This window comes from Colius striatus, chromosome 1 (genome assembly GCF_028858725.1).
Source record: "Colius striatus isolate bColStr4 chromosome 1, bColStr4.1.hap1, whole genome shotgun sequence".
Taxonomy (NCBI): Eukaryota; Metazoa; Chordata; class Aves; order Coliiformes; family Coliidae; genus Colius; species Colius striatus.
Window position 1 is genome coordinate 85,374,584 of NC_084759.1, and position 21,699 is coordinate 85,396,282.

At 35.4% G+C, this 21,699-nt stretch overlaps 1 protein-coding gene across 9 annotated transcripts in view; it reads right to left on the reverse strand.

The window, feature by feature from the left end:
• The window catches only part of DMD (dystrophin), a 1,219,670-nt gene that overhangs the window by 808,644 nt on the left and 389,327 nt on the right, over positions 1-21,699 (reverse strand). For all 9 annotated transcript variants that reach the window (XM_061999893.1, XM_061999885.1, XM_061999868.1 and 6 more), the window contains exons 6-7: positions 15,891-16,063; positions 4,146-4,264 (exon numbers count right to left, since the gene is read on the reverse strand). In XM_061999893.1, coding sequence (XP_061855877.1) covers positions 4,146-4,264; positions 15,891-16,063 — 292 coding nt within the window. The remainder of the gene's footprint in view (positions 1-4,145; positions 4,265-15,890; positions 16,064-21,699) is intronic.

Sequence of the window (21,699 nt, forward strand, 5' to 3'; positions counted from 1 at the left end):
CTGCTGCTATCACACTCACACACAGTTATTTTTAAGAGGAAAGAGAACACAGCTCAGATGCATTCCTAGATTCAGCTTCTGAGACAGTATTCTCTACTGTTTCTCAAAAGATCCTTCTGCTCCTGTAAGTGTATTTTATCCAAAGTAAAAAGTAAAAGTCAACATACAGTCAAAATCATGTAACTACGATGTGTTGCTGACCATGAAAAAATTGCTGCTATTGGCTTGTTCTATTCTTTGCTTGGTAAGATTTATAAAGATGCTCATGAAAAAGTGGACACACACAAGTAACATTTTGGTATATTTTCAGCATATTTTTGAAGTTTATATGTAAAGACTGGAATCACGTTTCTTCACTACTGCAATACAGATAAAATGATCATGAAGAATCACTTTACTAGTAAAAAATATAACTGTAGGTACTGGTAACCAGATGTTACTAAAATATATAGACTAATCTTAACAGCTTGATCAATTGTTTGAAATTTCATATATTATGTTATAATTACTAATGTAATCGGTTGGTTCACTTAAGACATTTTATGTCTTTTGCTGAAATTAAGTTAAGTGAACTCATCCCAAAAAAAGACAGCATATATCTCTGTCACTACTTGTTCCTCATGTAACAACAGCTTAGAACAACAAATGAGGAACACAGGGAGCTGAAGACTTCAGGTTTATAATTATTAAAAGTGTTCAGAGGGTTTCATTCTTTATATCTAAAATATTCTACATTCAAGAGAGCAGAGTTAAACAACCTGAAACATTGAAAACAGTCAACCGAAACATTTTCAAAAGTCAGCAACTCAAATCTACATCCAGAACACAACAATAGTCATCACAAGGACATGAAAAAAACAGTTGAACATTTTCCTTAGTTGTATCAAGAGTAATGTTCTTTAAAGATAATGAAGTTACATAACAAAAAAAAGAATCCATAATTGCAGTAGAATTTTTTCAACATACTAGCTTTGGCATTCAAATTCGAACAAAAAACATTAAAATGACCTGTGTTTGTTCATTGCGTGACATTTTCAGTCAAATGGGACATGACTGGAAGTTCACAAATAATAATTTTGAACATGGGAAATTTTTTTTTTTCTTTGACCAGATAACAGACAGCATTATCAAGATTTAAAGTATCTTAGCTGCATAATCATAAATGTCTTAGAATAAAAGGTCACTGTAAGTTATGTAGCCATACTTTGGCCTAAGAATTCCCATTTGCAAACACATTTTTCCCTCTGAATCCTGTCTACTAATGTCTAGGTTTTTATAATTTTCTTCTAAATAAGACCTTCTACCATCCATCAATTTCCCCCACTATTTATTTTCTTCCTTCTTATTTCAGTCACTAGCAAGATTCAATCAAAAAGATCGTAGAACATCTTTAGTTGGAAAAGGCCCTTGCAGGACTATCAATTTGTATGCATAACCAGGATTCTCCTACTTCATATGCAGAATCTGGCACTTGTTAAATTTTCTATGTTTTTGACTGTCCCATTCTCTAATCTATCCAGATCTCTAAGACCTCTCTGATCTCACGGTAGTACACAGTTCCTCCTAGTTTAATACCATCAGCAAACTTACATAATGTACATTCAAATCCTGGATCCAGAATAGAGTTGAATCTTTCACTGCTTTTCCACGACAGAAGAGAGAAAGGAAACCTGTCCTTTATGTTTTTCTACAAACCTTTTTAACATCAGGAGAAAACAAACCATCAACAATAAAACAAAGAACAAATGCTAATGTACATTTCAAATTTTTGATGTGGAATAGGGTCAGCTTTCTCAACTCTGAACAGAAAAGGGCAAGGGCTGAAAAAAGCTCCTATCTTATTCTTGCAGACAACACTTTTCTGAATAAAATTTAGTTTCCAGAATGGAATTACTAGGATGGCCTTGCTGGTCTTCTATTTCAAGATGTATCGATCAGTAACTTCAGAATACAGATTAAACCCCAAAATCTTTCTTTTTTGACTACTCAATAAGGTTGCAGAAGAGTAGGTCTTAATTGAATGGTGGTGTCCTTTATGAATAATATTTTCAAAATACTGAGACAGCAAAAATTTAAATAACAAAAGAAAATTCTGAAGTATTCAAAAATGACATGTTCTGTTTTGACAACTATTGTTACATTAAAATATCGTTTCACCACTGAATGCATATTCCCTTTTTATTCTACATAGTAGCACTTTCAGATTTTATTAAAAGCTAGTATTGTTACACAAGATGCTGTTAAGAGATGTTTGAGTTTCTAAATAGTAGAGGTGATAAATATACAAAGCAAAGTTGCAGAAGTAGTATGCTGGAACCCTCAAACAAGATTCCTCACTTATACACCAGTAATTCTACTTTTCAGTCCAGGAATAGATTAATTATCATAAACAAAGTTGTCATATTTTCACAAATTCATCTGTCTTCAAATGAATTTACTTTTTCTTTGGAAAAGTTTGCAGAGTTTTTTTAGAGAGAAAAAGAAGTGTCAAGGACCACAATGTACAATACTGAATAGCAAATAATTACAGCAGACATTTGGAAAATCAACAACATTTAAGAGTATTTTGGTTGTTGAATAAACAACTGCAAGCATGTTCGCCAAAGTCAGAAGAAAATGTCTAATCAAAAGTGACCTTTATATTCAGAAAATAACTTATTCAGTAATCTATCCTAAGAAGAAAGTTCAACCAACTGTAGCAAAGACTGTGACTATATCTATTCAGTTGCGCAATCTAGTTTTCAATTCCAATCTCATTCGGTGCTTACAAGCTCAGTCTCATGCCTTAGCATGTAGAAAGTCTTTTCCTCCAAATTCAGTTTCCGAGATGAACTCTAGCAAGCAATACTGTACTGGTTTTACTGTGCTTTTCTTCCACAAGTGCCACTATGGACACTCCACATATTTCTGGTACAAGGGGAACTATTTGACTGCATGTGAGACAGATGCTCAAGAGGCATTCACAAAGCTTTCACCTATGACATGGCAAGTCCCTGTCATCTTTGATTCTCAAATCTTACTTGCTGCTCCAATTGGGAGCACTACTTGAAATGCTCCTCTTTCAATTCTACACAGGGTAAAATATTACCATCTTGATATAAACCATCTCCTCTAGCAGTTTTTCACTCTACAAAGCAGTAATGTGACAGCAGTGAGCTTTATAAGGTTCAACTACAGTATAACCAGATGGGTTTTCATCTATTTCTCCTAGGGAAATGTATGGGATACAAGTTTATTAGTTCACTCTTGAGACATGCCTTAAAATACTTTAAGAGATCCAACGCTATGTTTTAGACACAATTTTACATTTCATTAAACTCTGGTTCGTGTCACCACTCATGTAACTCACCATTCAGTTGCATTTCCTACTGGCGTAACAGGAAACTGCATGAAAATTTAGCATATGGATCATGGTGTGGAAAAAGACAGAGTGTATACATAAAGGCATACATAAAAGTGAAATACAACAGCTGTTCAACATCATCTTGTTAAAAGAATGTTTCTCTGAGGAGAAATTAATTAGAATTTCAGCAATGCAGAAAGGAGGGCGGAGAATATTCAGAAATGGACAAAATTAAAATGATCATGTGAAAAGCAAGGAACCTTTCAAACAATTGCACAAGGAAGTACAAAAGATGATAAAGATAAAATAGGCAAGTCCATTACACACAAGACTAAATCATAGTGATACAAATCATGTTATCATGATAGAATCTGAATATATAGATCTATAATTCATATTTTAAAGATATGAGTATCTAGAGTTTCAATACACTTTTGGGGAGTATATGTTAAAAGGTAATTTGAACTCATGATCCTTCCAGAAGACAAAAAAGCTGCAGATGCTCTAAATCTTTGAAATAGAAACCAGTTAGTTATTGAAATATATTTAATTCAGTGCATACAAATGAAAACTCTCGCCCCAAAGATGGAAAGAGTTGTTTTGAAGCATGCACATACCAACAGTTCTTATGCTATTTCAGTACAGGTAATATTAAAACACAAATAAGCAAAGGACTTTGCTTCAGTCTATAATCTGTCTTGAAAAATTTCACACTCTTGTGCAAAAAACTCAATTTACAACCAAATGTATGGTTTGTTTTTTTTTTTTTTTTCACCTAGAGGAAAGAACAATTTCTACTAACCTTCAGGATCAAGGAGCTTCTCTATGCCCAGGTGTTTCCTGGCCATGTTGAATGCATGGTCTAATCGTTGTATAGGTGACTGCTGAGAAGCAACAGTATTCCAATCAAATAGGTCTGGCCTGAAGCAAAAATAAACGAAACGGTAAATCTCAGGGTTTTTAGCACTGGATTTCATGATATATTTTTACATCTATCCATTAGCATCACTACTGCTTTTTAATTTTCTCAGTGAAAGAACTTGTTCAATCAGTGCTGGAAGTAATGAATCTTGGGTTCTAATGGCTTTGTATCTTGTACTCATCCACGTCACTCACTATGATATTAACCACATTTCTTCTCTACTAAATCTCAAGCACCTACAATCTCACTTTCCCAAACTGCCTGTTGTCACCTTTAGCACTACACTCCCGTCACTGCCCAGTCCTGAAGAGCACATGGGTGAGAACAATCATGTACTGCAGCCATGCAAACAGACTGGCTCATGGCAAGACAGGTAACTGCTTATGTCATTTGCAGTCTTCCTCCTTTCTCCAGCCACCAGCTTTTCAGTTCCTACAGTACTTGCAAGAATTTAACTGCTTCTGAGGTCACCAGCTTGCTGTTATATTTGACTGAAATCCACCATAAGGCTAAAAAAATTAATGATCTGGGAATGTACACAGCTTTAGGAAAATGCATAGTATAAAGCTGTATGTAGCTCAATCACAAGTTTCATCTGATCGAAAAGCACTATGGCACAACTTAAATGCTTTTGAAGGAAAAGACAGAAAAAACAAAACTGAATTGTAGCTCAGATGCACTGTCAGAGTCATTTTATTATCAGTTGCACATTACAATATAAATAATGTTAATATATTGTCATCTTTAGTGTTTCATGTGAGATATATCCATTAGGAGACCAACATTTGTTATCAAGCACTCTTAGGGAAAAGAAGTTTAATCAAGTATTCTGTAATTAATGACCATAATATAAACAAAAACAACTACACTATTTGTGACTTTTATATAGTGTTCTAAATCAGAAAACATTTAAATCTATAATTTTACTTACAGATAAATCAAGTTTATTATTTACGCAGACTAAAACATTCCACATAGCTGTGACAGATTTACTTCAATTTTTATTTAATTTTAAAAGTTCACTTCAAACAGTCTGTCGTTGTTGTAATCTATGTCAGAAACATTCACTAATACCATACCGTAATAATGTCAAGAGAGCAAAGGAAAAATGACATTTATGTTAGTAATTTCCTAGCTATGCATCTGTGTTGTCCATTTTTTTTGTTCTGAGCAAGGAGCAATTTACATTGTAAATCAAGTTATTCTAAGGTGTATTACTTCTCTATGCAGGGGTTCTCAAACATTAATTAAAAATAGAGGTTTCAAAACAACTTCAAGATATCAAATTTGGTTGGGGGCAGGGAAGGGAGAGGAAACTTAAGGTGATAATGTCTGTTTGTAGTCATGGATACATTAACTCTGTGTACACTGGTTTGTTTACCAAAATACAGGCATTTCCAAAGTACAGATTGCGTCTGCAGAATTTTTTCCACCCTCCTTGTACTGGTGTGACTAGGATGGAGTTAACGTTTTCTTCAAAGTGGTCTGTATAATACTGTGTTTTTGATTTACAGTTAAAACAGTAGTAACAAACAAACTGTTTGGTTATTGCTTAACTCTACCTACAAAGGAATAAGGCTTTCTTTTTCCTCATCTCTTACTCCCCCAAGCAAGCAGGCTGAGGGTGGGCAAAAAGCTGGGAGAGGACGTATCCAGAACAGGTGACCCAAAATGGCCAAAGGGATGCTCCACACTATATCATTTGCTCACCAATAAATATTGGAGTAAAAGTGATTTCTTCCAAGATGGCTGCTGCTTGGAGACTGGATGAGCAACAGTCTGTTTGTGGGACAGGTTGATTTACTGCCTTTGCATCACTTGTTTCTCTGTTCCTCATTTATTAGACAGTCTCTACTTCAACTCATGAGTTTTCTTGCTTATCCTTTTCCTATTTTATTATTCCTCTGTCACAAGGGAGCAGGAGGAGATGTAAGCAACTGGCAGTGTGGGTGCTCAGCTGCTAACTGGAGTCAACCCACCACACTCCTATGCCTTTCTCAACAGATATACAGATATTCTTCAACTTTTTATTCTCTCCAAATTTAACACTTTTTGGCTGGCATATGGCATAAAATGCATAAGCTCCTAAATCAAATTTAGCGAAGAGAACAATGTAGTAACCACAAAGCTATTTATTATGATGTTCTTCAAAAGCTCTGCAAGGATGCGTTACAAAAATACTACAGAGACTATGGGGTAAAAAGATTATTCAGTGACAAAGCTTTAAGGATAAAGAAAGAAGAGACTAATATCCAAGGGACTACCTCCATCCTCTAAATGTTTTTGCAGGGATCTTGGCAGCAAATCATACCTTTGCTGCCAAGAGCAACATATTACCTTCACATAATCATGACTTGTTTGGTGATACAAGAATTTATATACAGGAACATGCTATCTTCCAACCTATCAGAACGCCACTGGGCAAGAACAATAATATTTAGAACTATTAATTGGGGAATAACAATTTTTTTTATCTTCCGACATCTTTATAATTGCTTAGATTTTCAGTTTGATCTAACTTGTTAATTGCATAACATAAGAGGACATTTTTGAATTATTGTGTTCAGATAGGCCACGAAAATTATTTTCATATCTTCTTTAGAGGTATGATTCTCAATATAAGACATAGGGATAATGATTTTTAAAGAAAAAACCCACAACAAAAAACAAAGCATGAAACAAACAAAACCAACAAAAAACACCACACCACCATCCAAGCACTCAAATAGCAAAGTTTCAGATAACATCACATTGTAGAACACCTTGGTTGAGTTTGCACGCTTAATAGTTTCACTGCATGTATGTGCCAGTGTAGTGCACACACAGTAGCTTTCTTTATGCTTAATACAGATGGTGAAACTTTGAACCCTCTGAGCCACAGCTATAAAAACGAAGTAGCAAGCTTCAGCAATTTACCAAAATTTCTTACAAATTTTCTTAGTATTTTATATAAAGAACACAGTACAGATTGCAAGCCAACTTAAAAGTATATAGCTACATTCAGCAACTGAGCTCTGACAAGCATCAACCTAATTTATAAAAAATTAAAACTTCAAAAAGCTCTCCCTATTCCAAAAGGAATTTAACTTTCCATATTTGCTCTTTGCTGAAAGCATACTTGACTATACACATTTCAGTAGCACCATCACCAGAATAAAAGTGTCATAATGTCAGCTTGAAGCGTCAGCTTCTCAGTGCAATGCGTCTAGAGGTTTCACTGGGTATATTTACGCAGCAATACTGCCAAGTATGATTGCAGGAGATATTACAGCCTAGAAGATTAAGAATTGTGGTATGTGGCAAATAGCTTTCAAAAATCCCCTAAACAACACTGAAACACAATTACAGAAACTATTATTAGCTTTCTAAGGAGTTTTAAATACAGGGGTGAGCAGTTATGAAATAATAGATAAAAGAAATAAAATGGAATACTGATCCTCTGTCTTCATTTGAATCATACAAAGAGAGAGGCAATCTGTCTCACATCTACAGCTTGATTAATGTCTGATAGGGAGTAAAGCCTAGGAGAAATAGCTAGCAGTCTTCAGACCACTCCATGAACATGTACAAGTATATGCATGTTCAACAAAGCTAGAGTTAAGTAGAAAATGTTGAACTCCATCACTGATCAGCTAAAACTGCACAGATCTTGTATCACTTGAGAAGATCACAGACAGCCAAAATTGAAAAGATTAAAGGCTACAATGGATAAATTTTATATTGTGAAAATCAAAATTGATGATGAAACAAGGTAATTTCTGTACCTTCAGTTCTTTCATATAACTAGCAGAAAGAAAAAAAAAATGGGGGGAGGAGGTGGAAGGGGTGACACCAAACCTGGAATTTTTCAAAATTTGCAAGGAAACTAGTAATAAATTTCTTCCCACCCAAGCAATTACATGTTGGAAATAGATCAACCAGTTTAGGAAATTTGAATCTGGAGGATACCAAGCAAATTCAGACATATCTCTATGCAGACATTAAAGTAATTGATAAAACAAGCCACAGGTATCACAGAAAGCAACAGGTTATCATCCAACTTAAAGCAAGCAACAACAAACAAAAGTCAGAGGCAGGAGACAATTATATCCAGTAATTCCATCCCATCACAGTTCTGTTCCTATTCACAGCCACTATCAGCAATACACAATTTCAAGATATATTTTCAAAGTTTACCCTCATTTTTCCTGATATCACCTGCTAAATCTTTGTGAAAAATGGAAAGCTACTTTTCATGCATGTAGATATAGATATTACAACCAAATAGCCCACATGAATTCTATGAGTAGTGAAGAAAAAAATATAATTTCTAGGAGTTGGTTTCTTAAGAAAGTTTGTTAATTCATTCAAGTAACTTTGTTCTATATGAACCTGGTTAGTTCTTCTAAGATGCACATGGCAGTGAAACATGAAAAGGATCTTGCAAAGGTCCAAATTTTAAAAAAGTATGAGAAACAAAACATACATTCCAGTGGGATAATTCTGAAGGAAGCAAGTGAAACAAACCTGAAGAAACTGTAACGTCACAGGATGTATTGTTTTCATTCCTTCAGAATTTTTGAAGTGACTCATTTCTGAAGTACCATAGGCCTTTAAAAAAGCAACCTTTATAACTTAGGTAGCTTTTGGTAAAAAAATAATTACACTAAGGAGATTATGAACATCACAAAGAAACACCATGCACGATTTAATAGCCTAATTTTCTTAAGTTGTATTAACACCTAGCTAATGTTTTAATGCTGTTAGAATTGGGCTGTGATAAAATAATTCTGCAAAAGAACGACTTACAGATCTAATTTGCATCAGCATATGTAGAAAGGAGTCACATTTGGATCATAAAAGCTATGATCTCCTTTCAAGAGAAAATTTACGGTTTTGTTGTTGCTCTAGTTTTACTTACACAAAAAAAATCCTATATATATCTTCAATACTCTTACAATTAAAGAGACAGTAACTAGCATGCAACTAAGTGACTTGTTACAATAAAAGTATTTTCATACTACTTCATATCATTTCTGTTACTTCTCCTTTTCTTTTAACTTACTGCAGGCAAAGTTTTTCTGCTTTTCTCCAGGACCTCTTTTTAATGCCACTTTCCTTCTCTCCTCCCCACTTTGCCACTCTAAACAGAAACAAGCACCTCACTACAGCTAAGAAAGTCACCTAGCCTAAATTCCAGCATTTTATAGAAGCCAGGAGGAAAGCTAATGAATGGCACTTGTTTCCACTTAAAAATTCTGATTAAAGGGCCTTGGGAGAAAGGGTGGAGGTGGTAGAAAAGAGCTTCAACAAAGCTAAAGGAAAGAGGCAAAGCTCTATCTATCTATCTGGAGGAACATGATTACAAGAAGTAAATAGGGAAAGCTCCCTGTTATCTGGATCCTGAAGTAGTAGGAGTTTCAAGTCTAGCATGACTGACCTTTCTTTCTTAGCAAAAAAATTTAGCTACCCTTTATTTCTAGTTCTATTCCCCATCTGCTGCCTTGTTTATTTAGTTCAATGTAGAATGTACCATTCAAGGAAACATATCCCAGGTTTATATTTTGAAAATCCCCACCCTGGGCTCCTTGATGTGCCCTTGTAGGTTTGAAAGTAAACTGTGCTCCCCTGCTCCTCAGTATTAAAAGCAATTGTTAAAGAGTCTAAATATGCATAGAGAGATGATGATTATACAAATGGGAATCTACTCAAAGTAACCCCTTTGTGAAATGAGAGAGAAAGGGCATTGGAAATATCTGATAAAAACAAAAGTAATTCATAAGCAAGGGAATAGTGGTTTAAAATACTATGAGAGATAAAAGTTCCCCCAGAGTACTGCTTTCACAGTACATTGTGCCTATGTAGTTATCACTTAATGCTAGTGTCTCAATGTTTTTTATTACTTTCAAGTAGGAGTGTGGCATATTCATCCAGATACAAATTCCACACTCCTGTCTAAACCTCTTAAAAAACTCACAAATCTCTTGTTATATTTCATAGAATCATAGAATGGTAGGGGTTGGAAGGGACCTTTAGAGATCATCTAGTCCAACCCCCTGCAGAAGCAGGTTCACCTAGATCAAGTCGCATAGGAACATGTCCAGGCGGGTCTTAAAGACCTCCAAGGAGGGAGACTCCACAACCCCTCTGGGCAGCCTGTTCCACTGCTCTGTCACCCTCACAGTGAAATAGTTTTTTCGTATATTTAAGTGGAACTTTTTGTGTTCCAACTTCATTCCATTGTCCTGTTGCTTTATCTCTCTACTATCCAGTTTGCGAGGGGGAGTGATATTATGACTTGGTGGGTATTCAGTCAGGGCCAAACCACCATCCCAACTATCTATGATGTTTTTGGAAGACAGATACCTAAAAGAAAACACTGGTATCTACAGAAGAAAGACTAAAATATAACAGCTTTCCAATGTGTTTATTCCTTGAAAACGATGACCTTAATGACGACTATGATGAATGCAAAGGTATTTTCTATAGTGCAGTGCCTGTCCTCAAATGTTTCACACAATCACTCAGACTCAATACTTCATGATGAAACAGGTAAATACTATTTAGCAATGAAATTGAATTATATACTTAAAATAGCACATGGACACGATGTAAGAGAGGTTGTGGATTTGTTGTGGTTTTTTTTCTTGTTAAAGATTAGATGGACACATGGAAGATAGCAATACAAGTAGCAATACAAACCTAATACAAGAGTGTGTTAACATCAAAACCAAGAAGAGATTTGAGTCTATCTCCCATCTTTATTTAGTCATTTAATGTCCTCATGCTATTGTTCTTCCCTGCTCCTCACCCTCAAAAGGAGATACCCACAAAGCCAGGGCAACAAAAATGTAACAGAGGCTATGAATTTAGGCTGAACATGAAAGCTACTGAAGGATAAATGAAAGACACAAGAATTATTTTAAACATAAGTGCACACTATTTTTCATTTTGTGTTTATTTTCTTTAAAATTATTTGCCATTATCTACTGTGAGCTGCAAAATTTAAGTTGGAAAAAAAGTTAATTTCCTTTCCCTGAAATTACGGTAGAACAAACATGACTAAAAATGTTCTCTTTCTGTATGTAAAGTTTTCTAAAAGTAGTATATTAATTAGATCTATTTCTAGTAAGTTACAATTTAAATATTTGAGTTTTCAGCCAACATTTCAGATGAGGCAATATCGACAATACAGTACTGTTTGTATTTTGATGCAGTTACAAAAAAAAAAATGGATTAAGTCAGTCTAAAAAGAAAAATCTAATTATAAAAATACTAGTATGGTTTAGATACACAGTAAGACTACCAACAGCATATAGTAACTGATCTCAATAACTTACTACTTTATGTCAAAATACCATTCTTAACATTATACTATACAAGTAATATGAAGCACTGTTTTTAAAGGCAAATAAAATCAGTCTGAGTTTAGAAAAAACATTTAATGTTTACAAATCATGAGAGACTGATTCCTGTAAATGTCAAAAAGAAATTACTATAATACTAGTAGGAAACCTACCCTGACTTTCAGAGAGCCTAAATACTATAAACAAATTTGGCAAGCATCAATCAGTGTTGGAGAGATGTTTGGTTTATTGAGGGTGGTTTTTTTTTGGTAGCAGACTGTCTAGGAATAGTGCTAAAATTGGCAATAAATTCACACACTAGATATCAGTTCAAACATATGAGTTCATTATCATACCTGACTTTGAAACTATGTCTAGCATTTTTTTCTGAGTAATTCTGCTTCCATTCCTAAGAACATCTACATATGATGAAGACTATGCACATAAACCACAGCAGGAGGATCGATGCAGAAGGCTTATGGATTACCTCTGAAATACTGAAGAAACTCAAGGTTAAACTCCATGACAAAAGGAGAAGCTGCTGTTTGCTACTATCTTTGACAAATCATGAAAGCATTTTAAAAGTTTCGGGAATGATGAACATACATTTTAAACATTTATTTTTTTTCCCATCAATGTATTAAATATATATATATATATATTAGGTTATTTCTTAAGTAATCACAAAGACTACCATAGCTGTTCTGACAGAGCAACAAATCCTTGTTTTTCTTCAAGAGACCATTTCTATATAAAAATTGCTAGGAGATGGAGAGATACTGAAAGGAAATTGTAGAAAGGGCTGATAATGCAGGAGGAAAAAATACAATATCAAAAGTGAATTAATGAAACAATGAGGAAAAAACTCTGAGGAAGAAAGGAAAAAGAAGAGAACACCTCTACCAAACTTTATGAAGAATATGGAAATGGAAGAGAAAGAAGTAGAACAGACTGCAGAAACAGAAAATCCAATAGGGAAAAAAGAGAAGCTAAGATAAAAAATGTTTGTCTGCAAAAGGCTTGTCATTCTATGTATGCAAAACACAAAATATTAATGAAGTATAGGATGTATGAGACACTAGGTTTCTCTAGATTTCATATGAAATGGTGTTGAGCAACTTTTCTTAAGTGTATATTCAAACTGTATTCTTTAGGCATAAGGATGAGACACAATGACACCCAGCAAGAAGGTACCTGCATTTTAAAGTGACTAAATTAGATGTCAACACTTCTTAGAGTGGGCTTTTTATAGGGAAGAGCTAGGTGCTCCTCAACATTCAGAGTGTCTTACTGTACCTATTTTATTGATTGCACTTTGAATCTTGAAGGACAATTCAGTGTTCCTGCATACCAAGCATGAAGTGCAGTCACCAAAAATCGATACAGATGACACACTAAGCACAGAAGTTCATCTTAAAAATTACTGACTCAGGGCTTCAGGGAACATTAGGTCTTCCACTGAGGCTTTTGCAGAATAACTTACTGATTAAAGTCCAGAAGAAGACAACTGGAGTGTCTTGGACTCTTGCCTCAGGGAATCTGAATGCAACTTGCTGTTTCCCAGATGAGTGCACTAACTACTGGGCAAGAAACATGACTGCTGTGGAGTAATTCTTTCTCACTTCTATTGAAAATAGGCTCACTGTGCAGAAAGTTATGCAAGATTTACAGCAGCAGACACAAGAAGAGCAAAAGCAAGATTAAGTTTTGCAGCTCTTTTTCAGGAAACATTAATAAAGTGCATAAATTGTAGTGAACAGGAAATGAATGTTTGAAACTGGTGAACTTTACACTGAAGTGAACACAGCCTTGCTTGAAGTATAATGTACAGACACTCAGAGGTTTCTGTAGACAATCCTAATACATTTTAGGCAGGCAACCGCCTTCCCCAACCAGGGACTGCTCCTGAGTAAGAGCCACTGTTCAGACTTCTGGAGCTCTTCTTACAGAGAGGGACAAAAAGGAATTTTCAATTGCTGATTTCAGACACCAGATGATATTACATGGTCCTATAGAGTACGCAATCTGAATATCTGACTATCGGACAATCTAATCAGGAAACAGGTAGTCTGATACTGTATCTAAGTGAAAAGATGTTCCACTGCTTTGGCCTTTTGCCACACTGATTTGATGAATCATAGAATCAAAGTAGTTACAACAGCATAGAGTACTACTGGTTTTTGCCTTTGAGTCTAAGGTGGTAATTAGTTATCTGATAACTTTTTAGCATAGTTTTTTAAAAATTTTTGAAATATTTTCTTTTTGAAGCATATCTTTCTTTGCCAGCTGTATCAAATGCAACAGAGGAAGCACTGTACCACCAATATTCTGAATCACTCGATCTTTTTTGTATCAGAGAGTTTCTGTGTGACTTATGTTACCCAGTGCTTGAGCTTAAAACAGCACTTTCTCATTAAATAAGGCTGTGTATAGACAATGTTTTAGGAAGATGAAGAGCTAATCATGCCCACAAACATGATGCATAAGCTCCCACATCGTAACCAAGCTTATGTAAAAGTAGGTAAGGTAAATGATGCAGAGAGAAAATTATTCCACACACAGCTTTTAAAAAAAAAATAAAATAAAAAACCCCTACAGGTGTTGAATCAGATCTTTAGAAAGAAAGAGATTCATTAATTTTTAGAAGGTAATTGCATTCAGCTCCATCAGAATGAAATCATTTACAAAATGAGACAAATTAAAAGGAGACATGATCATCAGTGGAAATAACAAAAAAAAAGAGGCAAGTTCAGAGAGCATTTTAAAAAACAACCCACCAAACCACACTGTAATTAATAACCAATTAAAAGTGTAGTTATCAAAAACTTAAGACATAGTCATTGTATTTTAGTTCTTTTCTTATTTATCTCCCCAAATGCAGTTCTCCGAGTACTAGCATAAACACTTGCAGCAACACTAGAAAGGTGTGAGTGCATCAATGTCAGAGTAACAGCAGGATGGTGGGAAAGCCAGCTGTTAATGTTATAAATACTGAATGCAGGGGAAGACATACACTAAGCCCTTTTAGAATACAATAAATTCTTCCTTAACATAATGCCTTATTCCTAACATTGCAAGCAAACAACATTTGTAATTCAAGGTTCCTCGATCTCAGTTCAGTCAGATCAAATCAAGGCTCCCAGGCATATGCAGGGTGAAGAAAATGGATTCACAGCAAGAGACGCCTACTGTGCCCAGGATGGTGGTGTGAGGCATAGCCATTTTCAGAGCTAGGCTTCAGAATACAATAGTAGACTTAGACAGTTTCTTCAGAAATAATTACATAAGCCTGTCAAAATTTTGGAAAGAAATCTCTCCAGCTCATCAGTGCTGAAGTTGGAAGGCATACATTGCCTCAGACTATGCTTTTAGAAGTACTTTATTTTAAGTCTTTAATGCAACAACATCAACAAGAAAAAAAAAAAAAAAAAAGGCCTGACTTGTACTAACATCTTGTGAATCTCTACTGTCTCTTACTAAACAGAACATACTCATTTAGCTGTTCAAAAACTCAATTCACTGATAATTTGGAGCAGTCAGCCATCTTGCAGAATAGCCTCCTTCAAGAGAAAGGTATAGAAGCAGGAGAAGAGAGATTAGGAGGCTCACCACATCGGAAAAATAATTACTGTTTTAAAACCAGTAATGGCAAGAAGCAGACTTTTAAGACAGATTGGCTTGCACGTCTTCCTTGAGCACAAAACCATCATAGAAATCTAGATCTCTAAGGGCGGAAGTTTATACAGCATGGACTAGAACAAGACAATTTCTGATAGACTGAAAATTCAAATCAGCTTGGGGACAGCATGAAATGTTTTTCAAAGGCTACCTTCTCCATCTGTGTCCTTTGAAAGACAGTCCATACTTTCTACCTAGCAACTGTCAGAGGCTTTAAACAAGCACTGCATTTTCCCTAAGTCTCCACAAGAACATCTCCTTCTCCCTCTAGGACAACCTCAGAAGTTTAGTTTTGGATCTATTCTTTGATCTTCTCGAAAGTTTCCAAGTTTGTACTCCTTGAGACTCAGTATATCCACTACAGAATTCCAGTAAAGGATCACAACAGAGCACATTTGGTTGCATTGTGAAAAGCTCAGACCCTCTGCCTCCACAAGAGGATTCAGTCTGACATCAAACAAAGCATCCAGGTCAAAGCAAATAGGCAGATATTTAAAAGAAATGCAGAAACACCCACACAGGAAGCAACTAAAACCCCCACATAACAGATACACCCTCCTCAAACCCTGTTACAGCCATCAGTTACAAAGTCACTGAAATAATGAAAAGTTAGTTTTCCTACCTGTGACTGTGGAGGAGTGCATTGAAAGCCAATCCATCAGACCAGCTACTGGTGAAATTGACAACATTGACCTGTGGGTAATTACGAGTCGATTGGCGGACCCAGCTCAGTAGAATCTTTTCACTGTTTGTCTGCTGCAGTCCAGCCATGATGTTTTTCATTACATCTTTGACCTGCAGTAAGAAACAGAATTTTACCTATAATTGAACTTACCCATTAAGAACTGACTTTGGGGGGCTTTTTCTTCTTCACAAAAACCCATCAATTGCCTAGATTTATTTCTTAACGAAAAACCCAAGAATATACTTGGTGTCACAATACAATGACAGCAGTCAAGTCTGAATGATTAAAGACAACTGATATTGACTTGTTGGTCACCATTGCTGATGCATTCAGTACATTTATCTCTGTGCCACATGAAGCATTTAATGCATGAACAGAGTAGGCAAATTTGTTTGCATATATACACAAACTGAGTTCATTCCAAGTATTTCTCCTTGTGGTTTTCTTTCTGGAAATACATCCTTAGTTAATATGACACATTACAGCAGAATTTGATGAAACAATGAAAAGTATTTTTCCCTCCTTGACAGAGTTGAAATAAGTACCAAGGCAAAATGAACATTCTCAGTGAACAGCAGATGTTTTTGACTTAAATGCAGAAATTATATTGGCATATATGCACTCAGATAAAAATGCATTGTATGCATTAAAAGATTGTTGTGTAAGTTTATTTTTTACTGTCTTTTAAATGAATAGTTAATAATCCTCTTTCATTAGAGAAAGCTCACTCACCTACAGTTATTATTTTGCAAAATGATATTAATTGTGAGAGATTCTAAAAATAATAGCCTAGAGTTTGACATAATGCAGTAGATTACATATTTCTTAGCAATTTCTTTACTAGTGAAAGAGCACTCAAAACTTCTATTAAGAAGTCTATACTTTTTCCTTTAAAGTAATCCCTTTTAAACCATTGCTTTCTCCATCAATCATGGAAAGTTTAACAGCTCTTTTAAAATACTTTCTGCAGATATAATTGAAAGATATATAAAGATATAAGATATATCTAAAGATATAATTTAACTATAAAGTTGCTTATATTTACTTATTTGCTTATGAAGTATATAACTTCATTTTACTTCTCTGCTTTAATTGCTCTGCAGCCAGTATCAAAGAACAGCATTCAGTGCAGAAGCTACATCATGATGCAGGATACACTATTTTTAAATTGTAAAAACATATAACTTTCACAAGATGTAATCTCAAAGAATAATCAACAACAATAACATTACTAGGATATTGTAGGAAAAAAACCCTAAACTAAAAAACCCCCAGTATTTTATTTTTCATTGTAGTAAGTTATTTGCTATTTTTAATAAGTGAAGATACTAATTAATAAAAGAATGCCTTGGTTTTAAATCTCAGATGCATACTACTCAAAGAGAATCAGTAGTTTGAATGTTCCTTTTGAGACTTATGTTATTAGTTTCTGAGACAGAAGGAGAAGCTGATCCCTTTTAAATTTCATAAGACACAGTCCTGGTTTTAGTCTAAGATTGTAATCTGCACCAATGAAGTTGCCTTCTTTTCAACACGAGGAGTAAGAAAGAAAAGAGTTTAAGAAAATTTGGAGATAGACGCTTCATATGTCTGAGTGGTTATCTCAGCAATATTTTTACTGTCTTGATTATCAAGACCTGGCAAAGTAGATTTACATAATTCAGCAAGAAGGTAAGATTTCCAGGCAAAATTACTTCACTTCTATCAAAATAGAAAATTTTAGTTCTTATAAAACCAGATCCTAAACTTAAGAAAAGTTTTGAGATTAGCATCTATTTCACCACCAACAAACAATAATAGACTAGAAAATATTGAAATTATATTAATGGAGAATTGTCCAAGCCAAGATTTCATTGTTCACTTCAGATTTTTATCATGTGCTTGTATTAACAAATGCAGATTCATATGAATGTTATAAACAAAATGTAACACTTAAAAAATAAAACATATATTTGTATAAAAGGATAGCTGAATGCATGCAGAAACATGAGATTTAGAAAATTAAGTTCATAACATATGGAAAAGATCAAGTGTTTGAGTTGACATTAGTATAAGAGAAAGGAGCAATAAATACGAACACTGGAAAACAGTAAAACAGTAGGCCGCCAGGAAGGCAATCATTCAGAAGAATTTAGGTGATAATTTTTCTTTGGAGAGATAAACACGAAAACTTAGTATTTACTTCTTATTTTGAGTAAATGAACACAAAATAGTTTCAAGTTCATCTTGTTGAGTTTAGTATGCTGACAATAGATAAAGTTTTACTCTGATTTTCCTGCATTTCTCTGCAGCAGTGAAGACTGTTCAAATTTTTTTTTTTTTGTCTCAGAGGGAATGTCAGGCATTTAAAGTAACAAAGTAAAAGGGTTTGTTCACAGAGGAAGAGAATCACGGAATCTTAAGGGTTGGAAGGGACCTCGAAAGACCATCTCCTCCAACCCCCCTGCCAGAGCAGAACCACCTAAAGTCGGTCACACAGGAACTTTTCCAGGTGGGTTTTGAATGTCTCCAGAGAAGGAGATTCCACAACCCTTCTGGCCAGCCTGTTCCAGTGCTCCGTCACCCTCACAGTGAAGAAATTCTTCCTTGTATTTCTTTGGAACCTCTTGTGTTCCAGTTTATACCCACTGCCTCTTATCCTGTCATTGGACATAATTGAGAAGAGCCTGGCTCCATCCTCCTGACACCTACCATGTACCTATTTGTAAACATTAATGAGATCACCCCTCAGTCTCCTCCAAGCTAAAGAGTCCCAGCTCCCTCAGCCTTTTGTCATAACGGAGATGCTCCACTCCATCATCTTGGTGGCCCTGCACTGAACTCTCTCCAGCAGTTCCTAGTCTCAGAGCTGTCCTTCCTGAACTGAGTGACCGGGAACCAGACACAATATTCCAGATGCTGAAAGCTAAGGTCACTTCCTATTCCATAAGAAGTGGTGGAAAACTCCATTTCTACAGTTGGAGCCCCCTTGTCCTCCTGAGTCCCCCATGCAGCACTATGCAGCAGCACTATGCCAGGCCATGCCACACTTCTGTGGGCATAGCACCATGTTGCCACTGGACAGCTTGGGTCCTGAATCAAGATGAACCTCTGAGTAGAAAAATGCTGGTTGATACTGAAGTTAAAAGGAAACTTTTTGAAGGCTTCTTAGTTAAGATGTACTGCTCAGAAACTGTAGTACGTGGAGATGTGTTCACATCAGCCTGAAGAACTTTTGGATGGATACATTTGCTGTGTCCAGGCTCAAAAACTACACCTACTTCCAAGTGTCTAGTAGGCTCTGCCTTTTGCTGCCAAATGAGTTGACCTCTGATACACATTTCTTTGTTACCTCTCATTTCTAAATTAGTACCTCCCATTAGGAAACAAAGCTTTAACGTGTAGGAAACTCCAACTTCCAGAGAACAGAAATAGACCTATAGGAATAGACCTATACTACAGCAATAAGAAAATATTTAATTTTAAATAGAAAGGGGCAAAAAGAGCAAGATGCCTTCTGAAGTGTCAAACTGTCAAATGGAAAGCTGTGAACAGATCAGGAGCACTGCTATTCTCATACCCAGACTGAAAAGCTGCCAAAAGGAACATGCCCAGGCCTAGCTCATAGCAACAGTAGATCTCTGACCTCCCCATTGCAGCACCATGTCCTGAAGTCTGTGTATGCATAGCTGTGTGCGTGTAAAGTTATTGGGAAGATAGCATAATCTTAGGCTTGCAGTACATCTGCTATTCCTAAAATCAACACTCAGGTGAATTTTATAAGAAAGACAGGAGCTTAGCATGGGGATGTCATCCCCAAGAATAGAAGGATGGAAATAGGAGAGAATCTAAATATTCTTAAAGCAAAATGTTTTAATATTTCTCAGATAGGAACCTTACATCTCTTTGACAGATGACTTAGTATTTCTTGCTTGCGATATTTGAGGTATTCTGACTGCACAGACTGGGTTTTTTTTAATAGGTAGAATAAGGTAAACTCTTTCAAAGCACATTTTAAATAATTCTTTTAAGAACATTTTTATAGATGTTCAAGACACCTATCAAAGTAAAGGATATTCTTTGCCCATTGATTCAAGGTGGATTGATAGAGATGTTAGTATTTTATTTTCAGCACTATAATTAAAAATAAAATGAAGTGGTAATTTCAATGAAAATTGGGCCTGATGCTTTTAATAGTTCTCCAAATGAAGGTGACTGATTGTTGAAATGCACCTCTCTGAATTATTAGCCTTATGTTTATGTCTATTATTTTGCTTTTTAGTGTTCTGAAGAAAGTTGAGATTTTGGTTGTGGCTCTTACCATAGATTTTTGCCAGAGTTTTGTTTTTTTTCATGCTCTCATGAAAATAAGTTTGTTCCTAAAAACAATTTGCACACTGCTATATATAAAGTTTTTCCACTCTTGAGAGACTATCTCAAATGTAATAGTTTAGGAATTTCATTTTGTTTTGGTTTTTCTTAAACGTTAATGCTGCAGTGAGGCTGGGATCACAGAAATGTGAGAAAGAGGGCAGCAGCTTCAAGGAAATAAAAGCTCTGATACAGTTAGTACCATAAAGAGCTTTGGCAGCAGGTGCTCAACTCAGAAATATGGTTCAATTTCAGTGAAACTTTTAATAATGATCTGAAAAACAAGCTAGATCAGAAAGGACACAATCACCAGAGATATGGAAAGACACAAGATTTCTACTAAACAGATATGAGAGAGGCAAGAACGAATAAAATTTTGTCTGCTGAAATTCCTCTACCACTGTTTCTCCTCAATGAGACTGCTGATACCCACTCAGATTGGTACTGACTCACTATTCCTTTCATACATCTTTCTTCTCCTTTTTTTAAGTCATCATTTACACTTTACACACAGAAATTGACATTTTTGTAAGAGATGGTCTCGTCATATAAAAGTACAGTTGTGTCCCAGTGTGGCCTTGGCTGCAGAATGTGAAACTGGAAAAAGCTTTTTGCCTGTTCAGTGGCAACAAAGTACCTTTTTTTACATGCAGGCAGATACACATCCTCTTAAGTGAATCTTCTCAGGACTGCAATTTATGGAAATCATAAAGTAAAAGGATTTTCAAAAGCAGGTTTGCACATCAAACACATTGTTCATCATCATGCAATGGCAACAGACTTGTTATATAATAATGGCTTCTCCTTGTCAAACAGGCTTCAGCTACTTTTTAGAAAACTGAATTCTAGACAAAACAGGGGCTTTTAATTTTTTTTTTTCTTTAACGTGAATAAAAAGTCCATAATGCAATAAAAGTCCAGAACACAGGTCATCTCCTTTCGTAATCTATGAATAAGACAAAGTGAAACACAGCACAACTCAAAGTACAACTAAAAATTAACTGAATCATTCTGATTAAGCTGAGAAAGTGTCATACCTTTAATCACTGCTCTGTAAATATAATCCCTGGACTTGTAATACCTGGGTATTTCAGTCGAGGTCACAGGTCTCATCACAGCTGCTGTCACAGTTATCAACAGGCTCAAGATGAAGTTTGAAACAAATCAGTTATATACTGCAGGCAAGCAGTACACTAAGAGCACATGCCTGCTCTCAAAAACCTCACCAGACTGTACTAGGGAAGAGATATGTCTTTTCTGTGTGTGCAGGTATGGGTTAAAAGGAATGTCAGAAAAAGCACAGCTAGGTTTCATATTCCATCTGCTCTAAATAATTAATTTAGAACAATGCTATGCAATTAAACTAGCAATATTGGAATGGAAGACAAAGGAAGAA